This window comes from Kogia breviceps, chromosome 7, assembly GCF_026419965.1.
Source record: "Kogia breviceps isolate mKogBre1 chromosome 7, mKogBre1 haplotype 1, whole genome shotgun sequence".
NCBI classification, from domain to species: Eukaryota; Metazoa; Chordata; class Mammalia; order Artiodactyla; family Physeteridae; genus Kogia; species Kogia breviceps.
In genome coordinates, this window is record NC_081316.1 from 38,953,531 (window position 1) to 38,972,864 (window position 19,334).

The 19,334-nt window shown below is 39.3% G+C and overlaps 1 protein-coding gene across 9 annotated transcripts in view; it reads right to left on the bottom strand.

Moving 5' to 3' along the window:
• The window catches only part of NUCB2 (nucleobindin 2), a 43,866-nt gene extending 35,723 nt beyond the window's left edge, over positions 1–8,143 (bottom strand). For 2 of the 9 annotated variants that reach the window (XM_067038140.1, XM_067038134.1), the window contains exon 1: positions 8,049–8,126. In XM_067038140.1, coding sequence (XP_066894241.1) covers positions 8,049–8,120 — 72 coding nt within the window. In that variant the 5' untranslated portion in view covers positions 8,121–8,126. Of the gene's footprint in view, positions 1–2,713; positions 2,867–7,722; positions 7,889–7,968 lie in introns of those variants that run through there. The other 7 variants (XM_067038135.1, XM_059069851.2, XM_059069852.2 and 4 more) reach the window with 7 other exon arrangements.
• Positions 8,144–19,334: the final 11,191 nt, after the last annotated feature.

Consider the following 19,334-nt stretch of genomic DNA (forward strand, 5'->3'; position numbering starts at 1 on the left):
GCCTTTTGTGGTCTGCCAAGGGTATGAGTTTAGTTCTTGATGCATTCTGAGGCTGCATACCTGCATATTTAAAGAATAGGTTGCTGGAAAGGTATCACAACTTGATGTTATTCCTGATGCCATGTCTAGACAAACTATAACCCCTCAACATTTTAGTCAATAAACCACTGAAGGAGAGGCTGAGGAAAGATGATGAATCTGACAACTTTCCATTGTCATCTTTTGAAAAGCACTAGCACCAAAGCTTGCAAAATGAGTATCATCTTTAGGAAAGCACTGGCATCAAAGCTTGCAAAATGAATGTCAGAGGCTTGGAAGAAAATTCCAGGCAAATGGTCTTAAAGAAATTCCCAGAATAAAATTACCCTCACTCTTCATAGTAGAGAGAACAATGTCGTGTGGGAAAACACAAACATTCACAATTCTGAATCAAGAAAGCATTTCAAAAGACTCAGACTATGAATGTGAAAAAGTCTTAGGAATACCTTAACCAATTTATTTAACTTGTAATTTCTTTATGTATCTGCAAAAGTGATGTGAGAAAAATGTGTATGTTTAAATGAATCTTAAAAAGCACTTTCGGGGGCTTCCCTGGAGGTGCAGTGGTTGCGAGTCCACCTGCCAATGCAGGGGACACGGGTTCCTGCCCCGGTCCAGGAAGATCCCACATGCTGCGGAGCGGTTAGGCCTGTGAGCCATGGCCGCTGAGCCTGCGCGTCCGGAGCCTGTGCTCCACAATGAAGACCCAGCACAGGCAAAATTTTAAAAAAAAAAAAGCAGAGTTCTTAAGCCTCTCCTAACATGCAGTAGATACAAAATAATTTCCCTAAATGTCCAAGTCCTAAAAGTAAGTTTAACTCTCCTTCCCCGTCTCCACCAAATCAAAATTCCCATTCATAAACAGAGGCACATTTCTCAACTACTGATTCGTAGCAATAATTATCCAGATTTAGTTTACTTGGGGTGTGTATGTGTGTGTGTGTTTCTCAAGTTTCCTGTTTTGCTTGTTTGTAGGGAGAAAAACCCTGGAAGTGATTAAAAAGCATGGTCATGGGTGAGAAGTGTGAAGAGTACAAAAAACTGAAACTAGTTTGTCTCGCTTTCCTTTTGTTTCTCTTCTTCCTCCCTCATCCATCTCTTTCTCCCTCCCTCAACCCTCCTCTTTTACTCCTATTCCTTTTAAATTTAAGACTGAATTGAAGTATGTTTTCTTTAATCTGTTGTATGTTATTTATTAATTTAACAAATATTTACTAAGTACTCATTATATTCCAGCCATTATGCTGGATACAAAGGTAAGTGAGATAGACATGGTCCCTACCCTCACAGAGTTTTCAATCTAGTGTGGAAGGCAGCCTATTAAGTAAACAATTGCAATTTGAAAAAAGCTGCTTACAAAACAACATATAGCATGATCCTTTCTGTTAACTGAAAAAATTTTAAGGCATTAAAATAGCATTCAGCAAATAAGACATTTTCAGTCAGGTGACTTACAATGCTAAATGTCTTAATTTGCTGCTTATATGCCTTCTAATAGCCCTAAAAGATTGACTGAATCTTTAGGTTCTTCCCCCATCCAATTTCCATTTCCTAAATTTCAGTTTCCTTTTCTCAAAACTTTATTTCAATTCACTTTCTTTCCAGATATAATGGCAATTGAATCATTCCATGTGACAAGTATAGGGTATATTTACATAATATTTACCAAAAAAAGTCTGGAAGGAAATAAAATATTGGTATACCTAAGTAAGTTAAGCAAGGGCTAGTAGTTAAGTAAGAGGAAATTTCAAGACGGTTAACAGTTAAGTTATTTAAAAAAAACCACAACTTTTAAACAAGAAGAAAGGTAAAAATGTTCATTGTGTGACAACATTGAATTTAAATGTATCTTAAGGTGGATTACACTTTTCAACATAAATTTACTTCCTGATGACTTATTATGTGATACTCTTAGGATAACTTATCTCTGTCTTTTTAGTACTTTGCATGAAGCAAGTGGCTCAATAAATGTTAGCTATACAACCAACATCTACTATTGAACATTTATGGGTAATTTTTTTTAAATAACCAGAACAAATACCCAATCAAGACAGAAAGCCTTCTATAATGAATCATGGGATAAACATAACAAAAGAAAAACAATGTATTAGATGAAAGTTATTTCCTTCTAGAGACAATGGTCAGACTTAGAGCTCTGCCATGGCAAATTTCTGAAGCTTTTTTGAGTGGTTATCACAGCTTACAGATATCAGAGATGAAGGAGAAAAAGATCCATATTGTGGCAAATAGTTCTATTTCCCAGCCAATATCCAAATCTTCCCTTCCTCTTCAATAACAAAAGCCCAATTTTATTCAGGGCAGCCATGTATCCAGCTAGATTTCCCTGCTTCCCTGGTAGCCTGAGCTTTAGTTCAGGATAATCTCCTTAAAGGGAGAGGATGCATCCTTCTTTGTCTTTGCCTTGCTGCCTGGAACTTTGCTTTGACAGTTAGAGCTCTGGCAGCTATTTTGGACTACGAGGACCAGGGTCACATCTTAGGAATAGCAGATCAAAGAACTGGAAAAAGTTTAGGTCCCTGGTGACTTTATGAAGCTACTACACTTATCCTAGGCTGCTTACTTCAAGAATTACTTTACATGAGAAAATAAATATTTCATGTTGAAGCCACCACTAAGTCTGCTTTCATTTTTTCTTTCTTAACTGATCACTTACCTTCAAACAGGTAAAGAATTTTTATCTCCTTTTTACAGATCAGGCAACTGAGATCCAGAGAGGTAAGATGACTTGTGCAAGATCAGTTAGTGAAGAGGTAGGTCTGGCTCCTGGCTCAATGCTTTTACGCTAAGAACTGACTCTTAACAGGTTCTAAATAAATGTAAAATAAAATAAAATAAAATAAAAATAAACATAAATTTAGCCTTATTACAGTGGTAATGGCACATGACAGTGTAAACATTTGTCAAATCCTGTGATAAGAAAAGGTGCCAAATTTCTGTAAAGTGGAATGAGACTGTATCATATGCCAGTGGGGGATGGGAAAGAAATATATTAACTAAACAGAATCAAAGACTAGAATAAGCAAAGATACTCATTTATTGTACCCAGGTTTTACCATATTGCTCCTCTTTTAAATAACTAAGAAAAGTTCAAATTAAAAGCTTATTTTCCTCTGCAATGAGACTTCAATATATAGGGTAAGTTTCCCCATTAAATCCTTAACTGGAATTTTTCTTAAAATCTTTATCTGGAATCTTTTTTTACTCTTACCACCACTTTTAAAAATTAACCTTGGACCCAGCCTCAGACATAGTGATCAGTAATAAAGCAAAACATCTCAAAGTCTTTTTTGAAATCCACTACCTAACTGTAAAATACAAGGCAGTTAGCTCATATGCAAACTCACCAGTGAACATAATTATTTCTAAGGAGTATGTAAAGAAAATAAGGAAATAAAATATCTTCAAGTTTTAAGAACACATTTATTTCTTTTCATGGTACTATATTTAACATAAAATTATCTAAGCAGGAGAGTAATCATATGCATGTAATATGTCGGAAAGGCACATGACTTTTATTAACACAGCATGGTCAAAAATAAACAGATTTAATCCTAAACACTCCCATTTACTGGCAAGCTATTTGATTCTCTGAGTCTCGATTTTCCTATCTATAAAATTGAACTAATACTTCTCCATAAGTTTTTGACTGGATGAAAATAAGAATGAATACAATGTAACTAGCACAATACTGGCAATAGTAAATGCTCCATAAACAGTAATGCCCTTCCTGTCTTGAAAGTTTAATATCTATATATTTAAATAATTTAAATCTGTGCTGTAAACACCCAAAGTCATTGAACTTAAAAAGCAATAAACCAGTTTGACATACAACCTTAAATGTCATTTTTTGAAAGGCCATGTTAGAGCTCTCCTCTGAGCATTGCCATAGCCAAAGTCCTGATGCAGCTGTAGGCCAATGAAAAGAATACATCCAACAAAAAAGAACACAATCTCTTCCTCCCTGGAATTAAAACAGAGCTTCTGGTCTTCCCTGGTGGTGCGGTGGTTAAGAATCTGCCTGCCAGTGCAGCGGACATAAAATCGAGCCGTAGTCCAGGAAGATCCCACATGCCATGCAGCAACTAAGCCCATGTGCCACAACTATAAGCCTACACTCTAGAGCCCACGAGCCACAACTACTGAGCACAGCATGCCACAACTACTGAAGCCCGCGCGTCTAGAGCCTGTGCTCCGCAACAAGAGAAGCCACCGCAATGAGAAGCCCGCGCACCACAACGAAGAGTAGCCCCTGCTCATCACAACTAGAGAAAAGCCCACGAGCAGCAGTGAAGACCCAACGCAGCCAAAATAAATAACTAAATAAAATTAAAATATATATATGAAAAAAAGAAACTTTCTAAAATTAAAAAAAATAAAACATCAGATGTATGACCAGCTGAGCTGGACTCCAACCCTTCCCTGTATCAAGATATCAGCATAGATCTTAGTGTCTCTGCTGCTCATATCTGTAGAAAAGGACACCAATCAAGAAAACCAGTATATTGCCTTTTTTTCCAACCTTAAAAGACAGTTTCAGTATTTTTTAAAAAATTAACCATTCTTTTAATTTAAGTATAGTTAATTTACAATGTTGTGTTACTTGCAGGTATACAGCAAAGTGATTCAGTTATATATATTTATATTTATTCTTTTTCAGATTCTTTTCCACTATAGATTATTACAAGATATTGAATATAGTTTCCTATGCTATACAGTAGGTCCTTGTTGTGTTTATTTTATATATAGTAATGTGTATATGTTAATCTCACACTCCTAATTTATCTTTCCCTCTCCCCTACAGTATTCTTTTTTTTTTTTTTTTTTTTTTTTTTTTTTGTGGTACGCGGCCCTCTCACTGTTGTGGCCGCTCCCGTTGGGAGCACAGGCTCCGGACACGCAGGCTCAGCGGCCATGGCTCAAGGGCCCAACCACTCCGCAGCATGTGGGATCTTCCTGGACCGGGGCACAAACCCGTGTCCCCTGCATCGGCAGGTGGACTCAACCACTGCGCCATCAGGGAAGCCCTCCCCTACAGTATTCTTGATGATAAGCTTCTGAAAAGCAGATACTGTTGCTCATATGTATACTCAATAAACATATGAGCAACAGTAAAACTTTTAAATTTATTAAAATTACAATGTCTTCATTATTTACACATACTGTACTTCAATAACTAAAATACAGTATGTCAAGAAGCTCTGCCAAAAAAAACAAAGAAAAAACAAACAAAAAACTCTGCCAAAAATAAAAGCATGCAACTGCTATCTCATTTTCCATTAGGCTGCTTTAAATTTTTAAAATCAAAGAATGCTGGGACCAGAAATGATCTTAGAGGTTGTTCGGTTCAGACCCTACTTTTATTAAAAGGTTATAAGGCACAGGGAAGTTAACTGAGTTGGCCAAGATCATTTGGCAGAACCAGGATTGGAATCTGGCCATTTAATTCTAATTAAATGTACTTTTTACCATATTGTGGTGGTTTTTAAAAATTTTAGATTGAAAATCATTAAACATTAAACAACATTTTTCCTTGAATAAATTATTTTAAATTGTTAGGAGCCTGTTTTTTAAAGTCTATAAACTAATTGCATGTATTAAACATAAAAATAACAATTTCCCCTTTCTAGACTTTCAATTATTTAGAAAAAGTTAATCATCTATCATGCCAAATATAGTCAACTCAATTACAATACTTAAAAGATTATTGACTTTAAGAATTATTTTTAGTACATTTTGAAATTCTACACTTGATTCCTCCATCTACCCAATACTTAAAAGGGTATTTTGCACACTTCAGTCATCTAAAGGGTCCTTTAGAAAGTGGAAAGCAATTTAAATATTATTCTAAATGACACAAAATTAGTTCGGTATGTCTATAGAGATACATAACATATCCCAAAATAAAAAGACACTGGTATTGATCATGTTACTGATACTCTATATTAGTGCTCATAATCAGTAACTAGTGTTTTGAAAGGTACCCTTATTGCCTTAATTGTGCATTTCATTTTAACTGGTATTTACAGAGCACAAACCAACTTGGCAAAAAGCATACTGAGGGCTTCCCTGGTGGCGCAGTGGTTGAGAATCTGCCTGCCAATGCAGGGGACACGGGTTCGAGCCCTGGTCTGGGAAGATCCCACATGCCGCGGAGCAACTAGGCCCGTGAGCCACAACTACTGAGCCTGAGCGTCTGGAGCCTGTGCCCCGCAACAAGAGAGGCCGCGATAGTTAGGCCCGCGCACCGCGATGAAGAGTGGCCCCCGCTTTCTTCAACTAGAGAAAGCCCTCGCACAGAAACGGAGACCCAACACAGCCAAAAATAAATGAATTAATTTTTTTTAAAAAAAAGCATACTGAAAGGGTATATACAGAATGTGTGGTATGAACAATAAGTACGTCGGGAGATCAGAGAAAGGTAAACACAACATGGACTTCACCCTTGCAAAATGGGTAAAACTAGAATAGAAGGAGAACAACATAGGTAACCACAAGGAGACAAATGAATTTTTCACTTATCTTGAAAAGCTGGACCAGATCATGGAGAATTTAAAGACCAAGATGAGAAACAGAAGTTCCTATGTTTACCCTAATAACAAGAGGGATATTATTTGAGATTTCATTTCTAATTCTAATTTCCATGTTTTTTCTTAAAATTTTGACTCTACTAACTGAGGAAGAATTGTTGAAACATCTGTTTGTTCAACATTTGTTGAACTTGGTTTTCAAGTTTTGTAAAACAAGAACTAACTCGGCTTAAATCAGAATGAGTCCTGAGGCAATATCCATGAGGAACAAGATGCAAGAATCTGGATATTGGCTGACACTATTCAACAGAATTTACCAGGGAAGGTCTTAAGAAACAAGTAATTTAAGTAGGCTGTAAAAGAAGCTATAAGTTAACGGATCCAAATCTATTATACCACTAGTCGTACTACTTTTAATGAATTCCTTAAAGCAAATATCTCATCAATTCTTTCAGTTCTTATAAGCAAAGTCCACAATCTCCTTCAGACAACATCGACTATCAGATATAATTGCATTTAACCTCCCTTCTCCCTCCTCCCCCCCTTTTTTAACCCAGGTAACATATAGTTTGGTGCTCATAATCACTCATGAATTTAACAGCCTTAATAAAAAGCTTAGACGGCAGCACTTTCTTATTCAATTGTGTAAATGGACATTATGCAATTTAGGAGTTTAGTGGACACTTTGAGATTTTCAAGAGGTTCTGTCTCCCAGAATTGAGAGTAATGGTTCAATGGTTTATGTTCATATTTTCTTTCTTGACATTATAAAATAATTGCCATCCAAGACCACTGCCAGCACCAAACACAACAATAACCACATTTACTCACTCAGTCACTATTTAGCAGGTGCAACAAGGAAGTACCATCTTTCTCAAATCCTGTACCATCATCTCACACCTAATGATTTGTCACTTAGGGAAAACAATACCACACCTGGCACCAACTTTCTCCTCCCCTAATGTCAGCGGTTGCCGGCTGAACAGAACCCGCAGAAAAGCAGGATTCACCGGCCTATCTTAGCTCGGCGCCTCAGCCGGTGGTGAGCATCAGTCTCACCAAGGGGCACCTCCCTTGCCCATCAACCTGCCAAGGCCGGGCTGGAGCCCAGCCTGGGACTTGGTCCTGCACTCACCCCCCGCCTGCTCCTCGCCAAGAGCCTGCCACTTTCATCGACCGCAAAGAAAGCATGGGTGCCCGGCAGCTAGTGGAACGGAGAAAGAGACCCCGCGTCTCAAGCTCGAGCTGGAAGCCACTCTCCACCGTGCCCGCCCAACCATGGAGCTCCCAACATCCTTACTGCCGGGGCAGGGTAGGCGAAGACCTGAGCTTTATCGCAGGACCCACCCCAGCCTCCCGCGCGGTGCAGATCCTCACCCACCTCGAGACCGCCGGCCTTACGAAGCCGCGTCTCTACACGCGAAGCTCCGCCTGCCGAACGCTTGCAGCGCACAGACCTACCTCTCCAGCCCCCAGCCAGCGCCTCTGCTCTGTATTTCTACCCACCGCGCGCTCCCGCCTCCTTGCTGCCATGGCGACTGCCCCGGGCCCCAGCAGCCGCTAATTGGTCCTACCTGGAGAGTGGAAGGCGCCGATTGGCAAGGGCGGAGACCAGCCACGCCGGAGGGCTTGGAGGCGGGCTGTGTGGAGAGCTAACGCGTAGGAGCCCCGGGGAGGGTGAGCCAAGAGGGACGTGGCGCTCTGCGGCGCGGGCTGAGAAGCCGCGCCTCTTCCTTCTCTGGCTTTCATGGAGAGCCCTGTGGAGCAGGATTTGGGTGGGTGAGGTGCTTACCCGGGACGCCGACAAAAACCCAGGTATCTCCTCCCCTTCGGCCGCTGGTCCGCGCCGGCAGCTCCCGGACTGGTCAGAGACAGGCTGTTAGGCTCGTTTTCGCCCACAGGCCTCCCTTGGGTCTAACACCCCGGGCCTCCTCCGTGGCGGGAATCTTACTCATATTTGTAACCTCACCCACCCCCGTTTTGCTGGGCCCAGGGCTACTATGGCTTGATTGCTTTTATTTCACCTTGTCTCACACCCATCTGCGGACATCTGTCTTTTCTTCACACCCTTCTCATAGAACTGAGACATCTACTCCACAACCCTCATTTTAAAGATAGGAAAACTCAGCTTCAAAGATATTAGTGGCTCGAGGGTTAGAGGAGCTTTTGGAGCCTCAAGGCTGGTTTCGAAGCTTAAGTCTGCCAAATAATGGCATCTGTCTCCGAGCCATACCTCAGAGTTGTTGGTGAAGATTAGATAAGATTCCAGAAAACCAATATAGAACCTGTTGCATATATGTTAGTAATGGTAGCTTCTTTTTATCAGGAAGTAATAGAGAATAGTAGCTAAGTCACAAATTTGGATCCAGACTGCCTATGTCAAACCAGTTCCTTGACTCGCAGCGTTACTTAAGTGCTCTGTGCCTCACTTTTTTTGTCTGTAAAATGAGAATAATAGTACCCTCCTCCTTACAGCATAAGTTAATAGAAAAGTGACAGGCACATAGTAAGTGCTCAGTAAATGTTAGCCCTTCTCACTTTAGTGGCTGAGCTACGACTATAATTCAGGTCTCTGGATTCCAAGACCAGCAGTCTTTACTCTTACACAACTCTCATCTGTATACTTACAACAGTGCCTGGAGGTTAAGCTTTTTTGAAGGTTCAGGAGGAAACACTTGTCCATTTTCTTAAAATCTCAAACTATCTCCCTTATCATCATGAAAGTCCTAGAATGTTATGACTGCCTTCACTGAGGGTTTAATAGCAGAGACAAATGTGAGGAAAATAATCATATTCGGTTCTGATGGAGAGATTGAAAAGTGAAAACACTAGAGAAAGAAAGGATATTCAAAAGGTTATGGTATAGGAGGACTAAATTTCTATTTGAAAAACATGAGAAATACTAATACAGTGGTATTGGTTATGTACCATTAGTAAGCAATGTTACTGTTAGGTCAGGAGATAATACCACATCCCATCACTGTGGAAAACACTAAACTGTAAATACATCAAAGGCAGCAGCTAGCTATCTTCCACATTTTTATTACCCATTATCTACCAAAGGGCCAAGCACACTGTGCCTGATCTAGGCCCTAAAAATTGGGATAAACCCTTAAGGGGAGACCCTGAAAGATCTTGTAATAACCTATCTAGATTATTTAGATAAATATTATTTATTACTATTATCTAGTAATCCAATGGAGAAGAAGAATGGAAAATGAGAAATTGGATTAGTCCAACTTACACAATGAAAAGAAAAAGATAACAGTAGCTTGGTGACTGAGTTGCTGGCAATATTCTCAGCAATATCCTGGGGTGAAAGAAGAAGAAAACAAGAAAGACAGGAAAACAAAGATAAAACAGCAAGACTCAGGATTAGGAGAGATCACTGAGGAAGGTATTTCGGAATGTCATGTGCCTGTAAAGCAGGCAACAGCATCTCTTATACTAGTAAAGACTGTTTTGTGGTAGAGAAAGTAAGAATGTTGATAGTGAGCCCTGGAACTATGAGCTCATGTGAGGGACTTATAAGGAAATGTTATTACTTCATAGGTAAAACCCAAACTTGGAAAAAACAAGACTTTGGAGTCAGACCTGGGTCCCAGCCCTTCCTGGATTAAAAACTCAGTTCTATCTTTATTAGTAGAGTATCTTCTGGCAAGTTACTTAACTTCTCTCCATAGCATAGCTTCCTCACCTATAACATGGAGGCAATAATAGTTCCCACCTCATAGACTTGTGAGGATTAAATGTGTTTATATTTGTAAAGCAGAGCAGTGCCTGGCACATAGTAAGTGCTGTATTAATGTCTGATACAATATTGGTCTCAGTTTCTCCATCTGTAACCTGGGAGCATAATGTTGAACTTACTGTAAGGGTTCAAGGGATGTATGTAAACTGTTAGAGAAGAGATGCTCAATAAATATTATTTCTCTGCCCCCTCCACCCCTGCAAGCCCCCAGTCTGTTACCTCTGAACTCCTTTCTGATTAACACTGCCACTGCCATCAAGGGGCTATTGCTCAACCTGGTCTAAGCAAGGATAAAATATCTTTGCTTGATTTTTCTTGGCTCAGATGAAAAGCTCAAAATGAGTTTACTGGAGGCCAGGAGAAAATAAAAGGGAAACAACTCCAGAGAACCAGCTGATGTGAAGCCTGCCCCATACCTTGGTCATCCAGGAAAAAAAAAAAAAAAAGGTATCAGAGAGCTTCTGGCTTTTTTTTTTTTTTTTTTTTTTTGTGATATATATGCTGGCCTCTCACTGTTGTGGCCTCTCCCGTTGCGAAGCACAGGCTCCGGACGCGCAGGCTCAGCGGCCATGGCTCACGGGCCCACCCGCTCCGCGGCATGTGGGATCTTCCCGGACCAGGGCACGAACCCGTGTCTCCTGCATCGGCAGGCGGATTGCTTCTGGCTTTTTAACACTTCAATTTTCCCCTTCTCACTTCTAGGATCCCACAGGACATCACCTGGCCAAGTTCTTCACTGTGTTCAGAATGGGAGAGAGGGAGGCAGGAGTTCTTACAACAGACAGTAAGTAATCAGAAAGAGGAAAACAACAGTACACGGTACATGGGCACCAAGACTTAACAGTTTTATTACGATCTAGGTCAGTGGTCAGCAAACTAGGCCCTTGGGCCAAATCACCCAACTGCCTGTTTTTGTAAATAGTTTTATTGGAACACAGCCATTCTCAACAGCCACACTCATTTGCCTATGTATTGTCTCTGATTGCTTTTGAATTACAAGGGCAAGGTTGAGTGGTTGTAATGGAGAATCTATGGCCCTCAAAGCCAAATATATTTACTACCTGACTCTTTACAGAAAAAAAATTGCTAACCTTTGATCTTGATAATTCACCCAGAATCATTTGTCAATATCCCTACTGCAAAAATGTTCACCTTTGTCAAATCCCCTAATCCATTGCTTCTCAAACTTTAATGTGCATACAAATTACCTGGGGAGTATTATTAAAATGCAGATTCTGATTCAGTAGATCTACAGTGAGGCCTGAGATTCTGCATTTCTAACAAACACTAGGGTCATAACAGTATTGCTAGTCCCTAGATCAAACTTCATCCCATCAGCCTTTTTTTTTTCTTTATTTTATTGAGATATAATTGACATATATCATTATATTAGTTTCAAGTATACAACATAATGTTTCAATATTACATATTCAATATGTATATATTGCAAAATGATCACCACAATATGTCTAGTTAATGTCCATCACCACACAGAGATACGATTTTTTTTTCTTGTGCTGAGACTTAAGATTTACTCTCTTTAGCAACTTTCAAATGTGAAATACAGTATTTCAAACTACATAAAGGACCAGCTGTATAGCACAGGGAACTCTACTCAATACTCTGTAATGACCTATATGGGAAAAGAATCTAAAAAAATGGATATATGTATAACTGATTCACTTTGCTGTACACGTAAAACTAACACAACATTGTAAATCAACTATACTCCAATAAAATTTTTTTTAAAAACCTAATTAAACTTAAAAGCTTTTGCACAGCAAAGGAAACCATAAACAAAATGAAAAGACAACCATTAGAATAGGAGAAAATATTTGCAAGCAAAGCAACCTACAAGGGATGAATCTCCAAAATATACAAACATCACATGCAGCTCAATATCAAAAAATCAAACAACCCAATCAAAAAAATGGGCAGAAGATCTAAATAGACATTTCTCCAAAGGAAACATACAAATGGTTAAAAAGCACGTGAAAAGATGCTTCAACATCACAAATTATTAGAGAAATGTAAATCAGAACTACAATGAGGTATCACTCACACCGGTCAGAATGGCCACCATCAAAAAAATCTACAAATGAGGGCTTCCCTGGTGGCGCAGTGGTTGAGAGTCCACCTGCTGATTCAGGGGACGTGGGTTCGTGTCCTGGCCCAGGAAGATCCCACATGCCACTGAGTGGCTTGGCACGTGAGCCACGGCTGCAGAGCTTGCACGTCCGGAGCCTGTGCTCCACAACGGGAGAGGCCACAACAGTGAGAGGCCTGGGTACCGCAAAAAAAAAAAAAAAAAAAAAAAAAAAATCTACAAACAATAAATGCTGGAGAGGGTGTAGAGAAAAGGGAACCCTCCTACACTGCTGGTGGGAATGTAAACCAGTACAGCGACTATGGAGAATAGTATGGAGGTTCCTTAAAAAACTAAAAGTAGAGCTACCATATGATCCAGCAATCCCAATCCTGGGCATATATCCAGAGAAAACCATAGTTCGAAAAGATATAGGCACCCCAGTGTTCATTGCAGCACTATTTACAATAGCCAGGACATGGAAGCAACCTAAATGTCCGTCAACAGAGGAATGGATAAAGAAGATGTAGTACATATATACAATGGAATATTACTCAGCCATAAAAAAGAAAGAAATCATGCCACTTGCAGCAACATGGATGGACCTAGAGATTGTCATACTAAGTGAAGCAAGTCAGATGGAGAAAGACAAACATCATATGATATCACTTATATGTGGAATCTAAAAAAAGGGTACAAATGAACTTATCTACAGAACAGAAATAGAGTTACAGATGTAGAAAATAAACTTACGGTTACCAGGGGGTAAGGGGGGGAAGGGATAAATTGGAAGATTGGGATTGACATATACACACTACTATATATAAAATAGATAACTAATAAGAACCTACTGTATAGCACAGGGAACTCTACTCAATACTCTGTAATGGCCTACATGGGAAAAAAATCTAAAAAAGACTGGATATATGTATATGTATAACATTTACTTTGCTGTACACCTGAAACTAACACAACATTGTAAATCAACTATACCACAATTTTTAATTAAATTAATATATAATAAACCATATAGTCACCATGTTGTACTTTACATCCCTAGGACTTATTTATTTTATAATTGGAAGTTTAAACCTTTTGACCGCCTTCACCCATTTCACCCACTGTCCACCCACTGCCTCTGGCAACCACCAATCTGTTCTCTGTATCTATGAGTTCATGTTTTTATTTTTGTTTTTTAGATTCCATATATAGTTAGATCACATGGTATTTGTCTTTCTCTGACTTATTTCACTTAGCATAATGCCATCAGCATTCATCTGTGTTGTCACAAATGGCAGGATTTTCTTCTTTTTCTAATGGCTAAATAATATTCATATATATATATATATATATATATATATTCCAAGAGTGCAAAGTCTTTCAAGGAGAGAGACAGGTCAGCAGCAAAGAATGCTGCTGAGCAGTTGAATAAGATGAGGACAGAAAAGTGTCCACTCAAAGGAGAGCTTAATACTGTAAGAACCATCTCAGAGGAGTGATGGAGATGGAAGCCAAATGGCTTCCATCTTGCATATATATATATATATATATATATATATATATATATATATATAATGCAAAATGGAAGCCAAATGGCTTCCATCTTGCATATATATATATATATATATATAATGCAAATGTGATATAACATATATGATATAATATATCATATATATCATAATTATATATATTATGAAAATGTGATATAGATATATAGATATATATCACATTTTCATTATCCATTCATTCACTGATGGACACTTAGGTTGCTTCTACATCATGGTTATTGTAAATAATGCTACAGTGAACACAGGAATGCAGGTATCTTTTCAAGTTAGGATTTTCATTTCCTTTGAATAAATATCCAGAAGTGGAATTGCTGGATCATATGGTAATTCTATTTTTAAATTTTTGAGGAAACTCCATACCGTTTTCCATAGTAGCTGTATGAACTTACATTCCCACCAACAGTGCACTAGGGTTCCCTTTTTTCCACATCCATATCAACACATTTCTTTTTTATTTTTTATTGAAGTACAGTTGATTTATAATATTGCATTAATTTCTGCTGTACAGCAAAGTGACTCAGTTACCCATACATATACATTCTTTTATGTATATATATATATCCTTTTCCATTATGGTTTATCATAGGATACTGAACCAACATTTATTTCTTGTCTTTTTTAAAAAAATTTTTATTTATTTATTTTTGGCTGTGTTGGGTATTCGTTGCTGCACGCGCGGGCTTTCTCTAGTTGCAGCGAGCGGGAGCCACTCTTCGTTGCGGTGTGCGGGCTTCTCATTGCAGTAGCTTCTCTCACTGTGGAGCACGGGCTCTAGGCACGCGGGCTTCAGTAGTTGCGGCCCACGGGCTCTAGAGCACAGGCTCAGTAGTGTGGCACACGAGCCTAGTTGCTCCGTGGCATGTGGGATCCTCCCGGACCAGGGATCAAGCCCGTGTCCCCTGCATTGGCAGGCAGATTCTCAACCACTGCACCACCAGGGAAGCCCTATTTCTTGTCTTTTTGATAAAAGCCATTCTAACAGGTGTGAGGTGATATCTCATTATGTTTTTTTTTGTTTTGTTTTGTTTTTTTTTTTTTTGCGGTATGCGGGCCTCTCACTGTTGTGGCCTCTCCCGTTGCGGAGCACAGGCTCCAGACGCGCAGGCCTAGCGGCCATGGCTCACGGGCTTAGTTGCTCCGCGGCATGTGGGATCTTCCCGGACCGGGGCACGAACCCGTGACCCCTGCATCGGCAGGCGGATTCTCAACCACTGCGCCACCAGGGAAGCCCTCATTATGGTTTTGATTTGCATTTCCCTGAAGATTAGTGATGTTGAGCACCTTTTCATGTACCTGTTGGCCATTTGAATATCTTCTTTGGAAAAATGTTTATTCCAGTCCTTTGCCCATTTTTAAATTGGATTATTTGGTTTTTTGTTATTGAGTTGTATGAGTTCTTTATATTTTTGGATATTAACCCCTTATCAGATATAGGATTGGCAAATATTTTCCCTCATTCCGTAGGTTGCCTTTTCATTTTGTTGATGTTTTACTTTGAAGTACAAAAGCTTTTTAATTTGATGTAGTCCCACTTGTTTATTTTTGCTTTTATTACCTTTGCTTTTGGTGTCAAATCCAAAAAATCATCAACAAGATTGATGTTCAGGGACTTACCACCTATGTTGAAGTTCTTCTAGGAGTTTTATGGTTTCAGGTCTTATGTTCATGTCTTTAATCCATTTTGAGTTAAATCCACAAACCTACATGATTCTGTAACCATTTGCTCTTTTTTCCCTCTGTAACAACAAAAGGCAATCCCTTTACCTGTACACTGAATCCTGTTCCTCTCCCTCAGTTCTCAAGGGCTTCATTTCTCACTTGGTTATTCCCTTTCTTTCTTTTTTCATTAATCTTCCATACCTGTTGAATCACACTGTAGGCATACAAACATGCTCTAGGAGTGTTTTTCATCTTTAGAAATTCCTTCCTTATGGATAGATTAAAAGTTATGATAGGGATGTCCCTGGCAGTCCAGTGGTTAAGACCTCGCCTTCCAACGCAGGCTGTGTGGGTTCAATCCCTGGTCAGGGAGCTAAGATCCCATATGCCTCACGGCCAAAACACCAAAACATAAAACAGAAGCAATATTGCAACAAATTCAATAAAGACTTTAAAAATAGTCCACATAAATATATATATATGTGATAAAGCAAGCATAGTAAAATGTTAATGATAGAACTTAGTGAGATTTACTGCAATATTCTTTCAACTTTCTGCATGTTTAAAACTTTGATAATAAAATATTTGAAATAAAATCCTTCCCTTGACCCCAAATCATCCTCCAACTTGTTTCTCTGCTTATTGTTTGTTCAAATTCCTTAAAAAATTTCCTTTCTCTGCTTGCTCCCCTCCCTTTACTCTCAGCTTGTGCCCATCTGGCTTACATCTCCACCTCTCCTCTGAGATGGCTCTTACAGTATTAAGCTCTCCTTTGAGTGGACACTTTTCTGTCCTCATCATATTCAACTGCTCAGCAACATTCTTTGCTGCTGGCCTGTCTCTCTCCTTGAAACACTCTGCATTCTTGGCATCTGACACCACTCACTTCTAGTTTTCTTTCTACCTTTCTAGGTACTCCTTTTTTGGTCTCCTTTGCCAGCTTCTTCTCCATTACCCAACTTCTAAGAGTTGGAATGTCCCAAGGGTTGGTTCTGGGACCACTTCTCTGTCTACAGCCAATTTTTCCACACAGGCACTATTGGCATTTTATGTTGGACACTTCTTCATTGAGTAGAATTTCCCATGTATTTCAGGATGTTTTACACTCCTAGACCCTACCCACTAAATGCCAGTAGTGTCATCAGTGTGACGACCCAAATTGCCTCCAAACAGTCCCTAGAGAAGTGATATTCCTCAGGGTTAAAAACCATTTTATCTCTTAGTAGGTGATGCCAACCAATCTGTGACCTTAAATATCATATATATGCTAATTCTCAAATATCTCTGGCCCAAACATCTCTTGTGAACTCGCTACTACTTCCAACTATGTGCCTGACATTTCCATTTGAATGGTCTATTATAGAAGCTCAATAAATATTTGATGAATGAATGATCTAATTAACTGTCTTAGCCCCACTCCTATCGAAAACTAAATTCTTGATCTTTTCCTACCTGTTGTTCCCTGTGGTGGACATGGAGATGTGCTTACTTACATCCCCCTTCAAGGAAGGACTGCCTGCCCAGCTGTGAGGAATGTGGTTAACTGACAGCTTCTAGCTCTTACCTGTTTCAGGGTCCACCTCACCTTTAGAGCCAAAGTTACACTCTTCTTGGGGTATAACTAATGGCATACTGTTCTTGGGGAGGCTCCCAGCCAATGAATGAGCAAGGTGGTAGTACAAGGACCTAGTCCAATACAGAACTCTGCTAACTAGCAGTCCGTGCTCTGGTACTCCCCACTGGGCTGGCAGAGACTTTGTCAGGTTTGCATCATGCGTGCCACCTCTCTCTATACAACTATGCTTCCGCCTCTTTTCCTTTTACAAGTGTTTTCCCTGAGAAACTTTTTGCACACCTAACTCTGTGTCAGCATCTGCTTCCCAGAGAACCTATTAGCACTCTATCTTTTTCATTTCAGTAAATGGAATGCACCTGTTGTTCAAGCCAAACCCTATGAGTCATCCTTGATTCTTAATGTTCCTTCATATTACATATCTAATTCATCAGGAAGTTCTGTTGACTCTACTCTGAAATACATAATCTACTTCTCTCTCTCCTGCTACCAACCCAGTCCAAGTCATCATTTCTCACTGGAATACTGCAGATAGCCTCTAAAGTAGTGTCCTACACCCACTCTGATCCCCTATATTCCATTCTCCACACAGCAGTTGGGGTGATCTTTAAAACATAGCACTGCTCTACTCGAAAACAATGGCTTCTAATCCAAACTCCTTGCTGTATCTATCAAGCGTCTTCATGAGGTCTCCTAACTCTCCATTCAACCTTATTTCTCACTACCATCCTTCTCAATTGCTATACTCTAGCCATGTTGATTTTTTTGTTTGATTTTTGAATTTTATTTATTTGTTATACAGCAGGCTCCTATTACTTATCTATTTTATACATATTGGTATGTATATGTCAATCCCAATCTCCCAATTCATCCCACCACCACCCACCACCCCACTTTCCCTCCTTGGTGTCCGTATGTTTGTTCTCTACATCTGTGTCTATTAGTTCTGCCTTGCAAACTGATTATCTGCACCATTTCTCTAGATTCTACATATATGTATTAATATATGATAATTGTTTTTCTTTCTGACTTAACTCCACTCTGTATGACAGTCTCTAGGTCCATCCACGTCTCTACAAATGACCTAATTTCATTCCTTTTTATGGCTGAGTAATATTCCATTGTATATATGTACCACATCTTCTTTATCCATTTGTCTGTCAGTGGGCATTTAAGTTGCTTCCATGACCTGGCTATTGTAAATAGTGCTGCAATGAACATTGGGGTGCATGTGTCTTTTTGAGTTATGGTTTTCTCTGGGTATATGCCCAGTAGTGGGAATGCTGGGTCATAGGTAATTCTATTTTTAGTTTTTTAAGGAACCTCCATACTGCTCTCCATAATGGCTGTATCAGTTCACATTCCCACCAACAGTACAAGAGGGTTGGTTCCCTTTTCTCCACACCCTCTCCAGCATTTATTGTTTGTAGATTTTCTGATGATGCCCATTCTAACTGGTGTGAGGTGATACCTCATTGTAGTTTTGATTTGCATTTCTCTAATAATTAGTGATGTTGAGCAGCTTTTCATGTGCTTCTTGGCCATCTGTATGTCTTCTTTGGAGAAATGTCTATTTAGGTCTTCTGCCTATTTTTGGATTGGGTTGTTTGTTTCTTTAATATTGAGCTGCATGAGCTGTTTATATACTTTGGAGATTAATCCTTTGTCTATTGATTCGCTTGCAAATATTTTCTCCCATTCTGAGGGTTGTCTTTTCATCTTGTTTATGGTTTCATTGCTGTGCAAAAGCTTTTAAGTTTCATTAGGTCACATTTGTTTATTTTTGTTTTTATTTCCATTACTCTAGGAGGTGGATCAAAAAAGATCTTGCTGTGATTTATGTCAAAGGGTATTCTTCCAATGTTTTCCTTTAAGAGTTTTATAGTGTCCGGTCTTACATTTAGGTCTTTAATCCATTTTGAGTTTATTTATGTGTATGGTGTCAGGGAATGTTCTAATTTCATTCTTTTACATGTAGCTATCCAGTTTTCCCAGCACCACTTATTAAGAGACTGTCTTTTCTCCATTGTATATCCTTGCCTCCTGTGTCATAGATTAGTTGACCATAGGTGCATGGGTTTATCTCTGGGCTTTCTATCTTGTTCCATTG